The sequence below is a fragment of the Cynara cardunculus genome (assembly GCF_001531365.2).
Source record: "Cynara cardunculus var. scolymus isolate 2C chromosome LG 4, CcrdV1, whole genome shotgun sequence".
Classification (NCBI taxonomy): domain Eukaryota; kingdom Viridiplantae; phylum Streptophyta; class Magnoliopsida; order Asterales; family Asteraceae; genus Cynara; species Cynara cardunculus.
Genome location: NC_037531.1, coordinates 13,655,076 through 13,665,065, shown reverse-complemented (window position 1 = coordinate 13,665,065; position 9,990 = coordinate 13,655,076). Strand labels below are relative to the sequence as shown.

At 37.6% G+C, this 9,990-nt stretch overlaps 2 protein-coding genes across 2 annotated transcripts; one reads left to right on the top strand and one right to left on the bottom strand.

Moving 5' to 3' along the window:
* The first annotated feature begins 413 nt into the window (after positions 1-413).
* On the top strand, positions 414-2,287 carry LOC112511171 (3-ketoacyl-CoA synthase 4). Its single transcript, XM_025116659.1, has one exon. It carries the CDS (start codon positions 573-575, stop codon positions 2,151-2,153), a length of 1,581 nt encoding a protein of 526 aa, XP_024972427.1. The 5' UTR covers positions 414-572; the 3' UTR covers positions 2,154-2,287.
* A 1,041-nt stretch (positions 2,288-3,328) lies between these two features.
* Positions 3,329-9,420, bottom strand: LOC112511172 (sugar transporter ERD6-like 6). The gene is made up of 18 exons (XM_025116660.1): positions 8,997-9,420; positions 8,617-8,679; positions 8,379-8,468; positions 8,159-8,218; positions 7,998-8,063; positions 7,853-7,918; positions 7,667-7,742; positions 6,663-6,727; positions 6,487-6,579; positions 6,228-6,308; positions 6,059-6,143; positions 5,425-5,471; positions 5,274-5,336; positions 5,004-5,063; positions 4,819-4,884; positions 4,664-4,723; positions 4,096-4,210; positions 3,329-3,618 (listed from the first exon to the last, which is right to left on the bottom strand). The coding sequence occupies exons 1-18, from the start codon at positions 9,195-9,197 to the stop codon at positions 3,503-3,505; spliced, it is 1,473 nt and encodes a 490-aa protein (XP_024972428.1). The 5' UTR covers positions 9,198-9,420; the 3' UTR covers positions 3,329-3,502.
* Positions 9,421-9,990: the final 570 nt, after the last annotated feature.

Here is a 9,990-nt window from a genome sequence, read left to right as displayed (position 1 = left end):
AAATTCAAACTGAAGCTTTAATAAGTTGTATTTATGCATAATTTACTTGTAATCTTGAATTTTAAGTAATATGCATCAATATACAATACTTCATGTATAAAAAATGATTTTTAAGAGTTTTTATCAAATACTTTATAATATAGTATAGATATAGATATAGATAACAGTTAAAATAACTACAATATCCATCACTTAACAAAAAAAAATAACGGAGTTAAGACGACGGGTCCAATCTGTAACAAATTGCAAACCATAGTAACCGTCAGTACAATAAATGAACTTATAGACCCAACCATATATTTCAACAAAACACAGGGACCAAATATGTAATTTACTCAATTTCTTTTTGTTGATATTACGAGTCATAAAGAGTTTCATTTAAGAGGGACATTCCTCACTGGGGGTAGCAGATGATGCTCGACACCTCCATCTGGGTATCCGATCAGCCTTCACGCCCACACCTTTTCCACCATTAAACCTCTTTAAATCATTCGAATTTCTTACTCCCCACTCAATTTCACCCCTTACGCATATAAAATCTTCGAGTTGGTGGTAGAAATCGACCCGCCACCATGGACGGAGGCGCCAATCTCAACACTAATGGTGGTGGCGGAGGCGGAGGCGGAGGCGGAGGCGGAGGACCCACCGTCGGTGTTCAGATCAATCAACGCCACTCTCATCGGAGACTCCCTGATTTTCTCCAAAGCGTCAATCTCAAGTATGTGAAATTAGGTTACCATTATCTCATCTCTCACTTGTTGACCTTATGTTTGGTCCCCGTTATGATCGTCATCTTAATCGAAGCATCTCAGATGAACCCTAGTGATATCCGTCAATTATGGGTTCATCTTCAATACAATCTTGTTAGTATCATCATATGTTCTGCTGTTTTGGTATTCGGATCCACTGTTTACATCATGACCCGACCCAAACCCGTTTATCTCGTCGATTACGCCTGTTATCGTCCTCCCGATCACCTTAAAGCTCCATACGAACGGTTCATGAAACACTCTAGATTAACAGGCGATTTCGATGAATCATCTTTAGAGTTTCAAAGAAAGATCTTGGAAAGGTCTGGACTTGGTGAAGAAACATATGTACCTGAAGCTATGCATTTTGTACCTCCGCGGCCGTCCATGGCCGCCGCCAGAGAAGAGGCGGAGCAGGTTATGTATGGTGCTTTGGATAATCTGTTTGCCGCCACCGGAATTAAGCCAAAAGACATCGGAATATTGGTTGTGAATTGCAGTTTGTTTAATCCAACTCCTTCGTTATCTTCCATGATTGTTAACAAATACAAATTAAGGGGTAATATCAGAAGTTTTAATTTGGGCGGAATGGGGTGCAGTGCCGGTGTGATTGCGGTGGATCTTGCTAAAGATATGTTGCAGGTTCACCGGAATACTTATGCCGTTGTTGTGAGTACTGAAAACATTACTCAAAATTGGTACTTTGGAAACAAGAAATCAATGCTGATCCCGAATTGTCTGTTTAGAGTTGGTGGCTCGGCGGTTCTGTTGTCGAACAAATCGGTTGATCGATCACGAGCCAAGTATAAACTTGTTCATGTCGTTCGAACCCATCGTGGGGCCGACGATAAAGCATTCCGTTGTGTGTATCAAGAACAAGATCCCGCTGGAAAAACCGGTGTTTCATTATCGAAAGATCTCATGGCGATTGCTGGTGGAGCTTTAAAAACCAACATCACGACTTTAGGTCCGCTTGTTCTTCCGATCAGTGAACAGCTCCTGTTTTTCTGCACTTTGATCGCGAAGAAACTCTTCAACGACGATGTCAAGCCGTACATCCCCGATTTCAAATTAGCATTCGATCATTTCTGCATTCACGCTGGCGGCAGAGCGGTGATTGATGAGCTCGAGAAGAATCTGCAGCTGTTGCCAACCCATGTGGAGGCGTCTCGAATGACTCTCCACAGATTCGGCAACACTTCTTCTAGCTCAATTTGGTACGAGTTAGCATACACCGAGTCCAAAGGGCGGATGCGAAAGGGTCACCGAGTGTGGCAGATTGCCTTCGGGAGTGGGTTCAAATGCAACAGTGCGGTTTGGAAGGCGTTACGGAATGTGAAACCGCCAGTTAATGGTCCGTGGGAGGATTGCATCGATAAGTATCCGGTCGAACTAGTTTCGTAAGGTTTGATTCCGCTACTATAGGTACAATTCGGTTTTAGATTCGTGTTCGTCTTTTTAGTTTCGGTTTGCGGCCCTTCATTGTACTGTTTTTGATCATTGAAGTTGAATCTTTTCACTGGTTTTTGTGTTTGTGGTTTCTGTTCTTTCGGATGAATTCCATATGATTCTTATCTGCAAAAGATGAGACTTTGATATTATTTACTTGGGGTTTCATAAGGTGGGTCTCAATCAGTTACTACCTCCAGTCAGAGGTGGTGCTTACCCGATAAGAAGGGATACCGTTTACCGACACATACGGACCCACAAATACGCTGACCAGTAAGGAAGGGGTTGTGTTTGGAATCGGTCGGTGCTTCAATCATTTTTGGTTGGCGTTTTGTTTGGTTGGTTTTTCATTAAGTTTTGTATGGATAAAAATATATGTGTATTAATCTGTGATTGAGAAGGTCTTTAATTTTTAATTTTTTTAGTGATTGGAATAAAAATGAGTTTTAATGCATGTCGACCCATCATTTCAGTGTTTATAAATGATTTCATAGCTAAGATTGTGGTATGGTGGAGGTGGATTGTGTTTTTATTTTTCAGCTTTCTTGTCTTTTTTGGCAACTTTTGGATATTTTGAGCTTTGTGTTTATTCGATTTTAGTGGGGGTCGCTATTCATATATGAAAGAATTGACCTTTTAGTGGGCATGTAACCACTATTCATATATGAATAGTGGATATTAGTTTCACTCTCTTGATAAAACTTGAAGTATAATAAGTAACCATTTATTTTCTATTGATCATCTTTAACAAATTTTCTATAATTTTTTGAAAATAAAAAAAAAACATTAATAAATTTTAACAGATGAATTTTAACCTTTCTTTTAACCTTTTTATAATATTTAAGGGGTTGTTTGTTTACCTCTTAATAATTTCATTAAGAGACAACTTTTGAATCGTTAAGAGATGAATATTGTTTGGCAAAAAAATAGTCTACTCTGAATGATTTTGTATCATAGGTCCCCTTTAACCATTAAGAACCCTAATTTCAGTGTAAACAATTACCAAACAATTATATTTTATTTTACATTATATCATGAGTCTCTTAATCATTCAGCACCAAACCATTCAGCAATTGCCAAACAGCCACTTAACCTTATTATTGAAGTTAATCTAAAGATAAGTTATTTAAAACCGAAACTCTCAAAACTCTTTCTCTTCTTATTATTACAACAAATAATGTTGTGGGATTGATAAACATGCATTCGCAAACAAGAATCACTGATTGCAAATAAGTTGCAGCAATAACAAACAAGCAAAAAAAGAATATTTAAAGCATAAAAAGGATGAAGCAGCAAACAGCATATTATTGTCTGAGTGAAAACTGGATCTCCTCCAATGTTTTGCCCTTTGTTTCTGGTACCAACATGCCCGCAAACACAACCGTCCCCGCACACATTACCATGTACAGAGTGAACGTTCCTGAACCAAAACAAACCCGATATCCATTATGCTTATAACTGCATCAATCAATAGAAAGTAACATATATTCGCTAGACACAGACCATTATATATGTATACAGAGGCAGGTTCAAACGAGAACAATACCTAGACACGTATGATTTTCCATTAACAGTCAACAAGAGGGTGTGTGGGCGACGTGGCTCACGACCTCAGGTCACATATGATTTTATACATGATTTTAGTGTAAAATCACATGTGATTTGACCATTTTCTTATTTTCTTATTTAAGTATTGTTCTCGTATGAACCTGACTCTCTCTCTCTACCTCTCTCCATATATATATATATATATATATATATAGATAGATAGATATAGATATAATATGTCAGAACCGGTCTTTTAAAAAAAGATGCAAAAGGGTTCCATGCATCCTAATATTGGTGGTGGTTACAATAATGATCTCAAGTAATTTTCGTTATTAGATGTGTTACTGACCTCCACCGCTCCACGCTAAAAGCAAAGGTGCGGTCATTGTAATCACCCACGCGATAAACCAATTGGCTAATGTTGCTATACTCCCAGCAAGTCCTTTTATATTCACAGGAAGAATCTGCAACATTCACATATGAATTTATAAACATCAACTACCATATCACTTCTTGGTATCAAGGTTATTGCACCAAGGGTTTTCAACCAGGAGGGTAAGACATACGTAGACCTTACATCTACCCCCAGGGGTAGAGAGGTTGTTTCTATGAAGACCATAGGCTCACAAAAAAAAAAAACAGGGAACAAATGTGGTAATTAGCAGCGAAGTGTGTGCAACCAAACAGGTATGCGGTTAAACAAAAGGAGGAACACTACGTCTAGCAAATAGTAAAAGCAAGAAAACAGGCTGAAAAACAAGTGAAGGGTCCCACAAGTAGATGCATAAATAGTCCCACATTTACATTCAAGAATCAGCTTTTTGTCCATCGAGCCACATGAGCCCAGGATTAATAATGAGCAGAGTCAAGCTACCTCAGACAATTGCAGTATCACGTAGTAGATTAAATATAGTTACCTCGGACATTATAAGCCATGGGATAGGCCCCATCCCAAGAGAAAACGCAATTACCATGCCCTATTGAACAAGTTGATCAAACAAGATAAGAATTTGAGAGGGGAAACATATCAAACAATCGGGCATAAAACTTTGTGATCACAATAAAGACGTACCACAACTCCAACCACTGATAAGATACCCATTGCAGCATACAAGGAAGAACTGTCTTCCACAAAACCCTGCAATGTTTTCCACAATATTAGAACGAAATCGATAAATAAAAGAACACATTACTTTTCCCAAGGTATATTGTGGGTTAATTCAAATAATGAGAAAAAGAAACAAAAAGATCCATTACCTTAACGAAGAAGGAAACCACAACAACTACGAGACTGAGACTCATGCCAGCAGAGGAAACCTACAACAAAGAATTTCCCTCCTTTTAAGTTGATCTAGATAGAAATAAACAAAACCAAACCAAACGAACCCAATATAGCCCACATAGATGTGGATTCGGGGGTAGGATCTAGGCAAACCTTGCCTCTTACCCCGAGGGTAGAGAGGCTGTTTCCATGAGTTTAGTCTAGATATAAGTGTTTGCATTATGTAGTAACATTGGTTCGCTTACAATTAACAAAATCCTACGGCCCGTTTTGTCAACCAACCACGTGGAAACTCCCGTTGCAATAACCTAAATGGCGCAATATTATTGGTTAGAAAGTCGTTTAAATTACAAAATAGGAGAGGAGAAATTGTTACAATTAGCTGTTGATGCTTACTTGGATAGCCCCAAGTCCAAATGTAGCAGCATCACTGCTAGAGATTCCTGTCCAGTTAAGAGGTATCAAATTAAAAATAAGTTTTTTTGGAATGCATTGCTATTTTCAGAACTCATATTATCTAGCAAATATAAAATAGATGCTTTTATACAGTTTTTCCAGTAATACCAACCAATACTCTAAAACATCATGGGAACGCAAATGAACAGGAAAGCGAACCACTTTAGCCATAAAACAAAGTGGACTACTTGAGCTGGCAAACCAATATACAATTAACTATTTTGGCTGGTTTGAAGGCTATAAAAATGAAACCCAAATGGGTAAGTTTTCAACAATTTTCCTCACCGTTAAAGAATACATTGCCTATTCGCTTTCAAAAGTAAGTGCCTACTTTCTAATTCTACCCTTGATGATGGGATGGAGAAATTTATTACTCCCTCTATTAGCAAGAGTGAAATTGTCAATGTGAATTTATTAATGTAATAATTATACATTTATAAAGATATGTGCCTTTTTCAATGTGCACACTTATTTTGGGACGGAGGGATAAACGAGTTGACAGTCTGATACTGTATGTTGGAAAAATAACCAACACCGACTCTGATGCCATACAATAGCCTAGTAGTATACTGACCTGCAGATTGAAAAATGTTACTGGAATAGAAGAGAACACCATTGATTCCGCTCAACTGTTGAAGAACAAGTAATCCGATTCCTATCTGCAGGAATTGGAGTTTCCCAGAGATCACGACCGTTAGCATCAGAAGACGGAATGCAAAAGAACAAAAGTTACAACTACTTACCATCAGAGGGAACCAATATCTTCTATGTTTGAGATCTGAAAAACGAATTGCACTTCTTCTGTTTGATGATGCTACAGACCTCTGAAATATGCAAAACATTGGCCACTCACTGTTATATCAGGCTTCACAAAGATAAGGAGCTTGAAGGATGCTTTTCAGCAACAATAGGTGTATTCAGTGGAATCGTTTGATGAACATATATTTAAAACAAGTATTCCAGATTGAATATTTTCACAGCACTTAACATCAAGAGATTCACCTTAATTTCATTTACTTCAACGGTAATATCAGTATCGAACCCACGAAGAACTTGCAAAGAAGATTCGAAATCATCAGTCATACCCATCTTTGCCTGGAAGATTGAAACACCATTGCTCAGTAGTCACTTGCTATTGAAAAAACTCCAACCATAGGAAAATATTTAATTAAGCTTACCAGCCACCGAGGAGATTCCGGAATAAAAAAGAGACCGGGTATCAAAATTAAGCAGGGCAGAGTTCCTGCAAAAGGAAATATGGAAAAATGTGACACCAATTTTATTCCAATTTCTTTTTTGTAATCGTGGGTGTCTGGGTCAGCTTGCGTGCACCTCGACTAATCCCTTGGACCTTGAAATAATAGCCTAGAAACTCCCAATGGCCTTGAGGAAACTCAAACTGGTCACTTATGGGGAGGAGCCCCAAGGCCTAGCCTTTATTTTCCGGTTGAGTTCACCTTCAAGCCTTTATTTTATTCCAAATTTTGGTCGACTCTATTCAGATTATTGGGTTCACCGCCAAGAGGATTTGACTTGGTAGTCATTACCAACACATCAACTAGGGTAGTCATTAATAGAAGTTACAAGCCAAAGGAATCCTCAAATTGCTCTTTTCAGCTATGGTTCCTTTTTCTCCCAGTTTTTCCCATGTATATAATTACTTTATATACGTTTACATTCTAATGAATGTATGGGAACCCCACACCCCACCTCCAGGCGGGATATATTACGCTCATTTGATTTGGTTTAAGTGTACATGAAGTTTTTTAGCTCAAAACCCTGAATTGTAAAAAGGTCTTAAGGCCTGCCATATTCTCACTCCCATTCGCGCCAAAATTACATTGTGGAAATGCTAATGACTTCCATGCAAGTATTTTATTGTTTTCCTTATTTATTTTTCTATAATTTATTTGCAAACGCACACTTTGTTTAAAAAAGAACTTAAAGACAAAATGGTTACAAATTGGATCTGTTCCCATTTGGCTTGCAATATGGTTTGGGTTCCCTGGCAGGATGTGGAGAGATATGCGACAAGGTTACCGTTTTGGATAATGCACTACCTAATCTGATCTTCCCCATTACCATCCCAAACTTTTGACATCATTTGGCCGAAATGAAGCTAAAAGTATTCTAAAATCAGCTCAAAGATCACTTAAAACAATCAGAAATAAGAAAGTATTACCCAAAATTGCAAGTATTCTCCAATTAACAAGAAGTCCAAGCAAATAAGCAAGCATTATCCCAACTGTGACAGATAGCTACAAACACAAATATCAAAAATAAATAAGAAAGTAAATCTTTTGACCATATGAGGTGATCGAATCAAGGCACCACAAATTCACATACTGAACTTCTTCATAGAGTTTACCTGATTGACGGAGCCTAGCCCCCCTCTCATGTTTTGAGGCGCAATCTCAGCAATATAAACAGGAACCTTCCAGAAACAGAATTCATATCATTATGCTTTTTGCAAACAACCTCTTTATAACAAATATTAGATGAATATGACTTACTGTATACGATATAATCCCAACACCAAAACCTTCCAACAACCTTCCCATGTAAAGAAACGATGTATCCTATGAAAAACACCGCCATTGTGACTACACGTTAGGCTTTTAAGAAACTGCAGATATGCAAAAAGTAATTAAAGAACCAGCTATTAGGAGCTTACATTGGCAAATGATATGCAAAGCCAGCCAATGATATTAGGGATAGCTGCAATCATCAAAGACTACAATTTTGATGGCAGAAATTAAAATCGTCATTTGAGCAACACAATCCAAACAGTAACTAAACTGAATATCTTGCATTTTTTCCGATCTATTGCATTTATATAATGCTGTTGAGCACAAACAGATACATAATTAGCTAAAATAAAAGGCAAAGCATACCCCTTTTCGGCCAATATACTCTGCAATTTGACCACTAGCGATTGCACCCACCATGGCACCCACATTTGATAAAGAACCAAACAAAGAGAACTGAAACCCAATGCTTCAAATCAGTTTATCTTCATTAGATAAAATAAGAAAATCATAGTGGGGTGGATCTCTACAACGCTCGTGTGGTTGTGAAGTCCAAAAACTTATAAGCTTTTAAGGAACAAAAGAATATGATTAGCAAGCAAACCTCAGAAACCGTAAGCTTTAGATCGCGAGTAATAGCCGCTTGTGTAGGTGAAGAATAACCACCCTGAAAGAAGAAAAAACATTAAACAGAATTGAATTACATGATCATTCCTGTTTCCCCCCTTTTCATTCCATGAAGACGTTACCTAACTCTAGATGTGAAATGAGTCAATCTTCAACTTCAAAATTGACACGGATCTTATGCTATTTTTGGTAAAATTTTGCTAATTACATTGAAGTTTATCACAAGCAATTACAATCAGAAGCCAAAACGAACTGTCATCAAATTTGCAAAAACCAAAATCCTGATCAATTAGGCATCCGAAAGACACTACGTTTCAAAAAACACACAGTTTGACAGGTTCTACTTGGATTGCTTACAGTGAAACCGAACTGGATAGGGCCTAAAGCAACGATTAGAACACAAGCAAGCACAGAAACTGAACGGTCTCTGATCATCTGAGAAGACGTCATCATACTGGATTGTCTTGAACCCATACGATACCAACTACCCGTATGAAGAAAGGGTTTTCTGAGATCCCTATCGGCTCTTCCATCTTCACTTTCATCCCTGAAACTCATTGCTGCTGTGGATTTCTTAGATCCTTCCTTGTGTTTTGCTGATTGCTATGTATATACACGATTCCACTACATAAATCCGATTGTCGAGCTTCCAGAGAGAAGAGCAGGAATTGGCGAAGAGGGTAATGATTTGAGAGCAGCGGCGACGTTGGATGACGTGAATATAGATGATGATGGGGTCCGTGGTCTCTTTGAGCTGATCTTGTTAGACTTCATGAATCCATATTTTATGCGGCTTATGTTTTGCTCCCTCCTTTAAATGATTTAATGGCAGTAAATATCAAATATTTATAAAGATTTTTAAGAAAATGATTAACAAATATGGAGCCGTTTATCAAACACTTATTCGGATAAACGCTTACCAAGTCACATGACCTCATCGGATGAATATGGTAAGGACCAAGAATTTTACCCGATAAAAGCGAGACAAGAACCATGACTCTTAACCGGTAAGTGATGATGACGACTCTTATCACGGTAAACGCTTACCAGGTAAATTGTGGCATACTAAATATGTTATTTCCTATTATATCTACTGTAAATTGTAGTAAAATATTTGTGAAATTAGCTCAATTGATAATAAAACTTAGATCTTTTGGGATTTCCTTGAAAGGTTATCGATTCGAGTTCTGTAAAGATTCACAAGATTTTCTTAACTGTTCTCCAGGACCACTAGTATTAATCGAGATGCCCACAAGTTGGTCCAGACACCCATAGTTTACGAAAAAAAATTATATGATGATATTTCTAACACGTGCTTTAATCAAATTAATAAAAAAAAAGGACAAAATAA

Bases quoted from the DNA above. Each gene is read 5' to 3' on its own strand.
- LOC112511171 (XM_025116659.1), top strand. From the start codon at position 573: ATGGACGGAGGCGCCAATCTCAACACTAATGGTGGTGGCGGAGGCGGA.
- LOC112511172 (XM_025116660.1), bottom strand. From the start codon at position 9,197: ATGAGTTTCAGGGATGAAAGTGAAGATGGAAGAGCCGATAGGGATCTC. The intron at 6,144-6,227 runs GTAAGTAGTTGT...CAATTCCTGCAG, and splicing joins GATATTGGTTCCCTCTGATG to ATAGGAATCGGATTACTTGT. The intron at 5,064-5,273 runs GTAAGCGAACCA...TCTTTGTTGTAG, and splicing joins GCCGTAGGATTTTGTTAATT to GTTTCCTCTGCTGGCATGAG.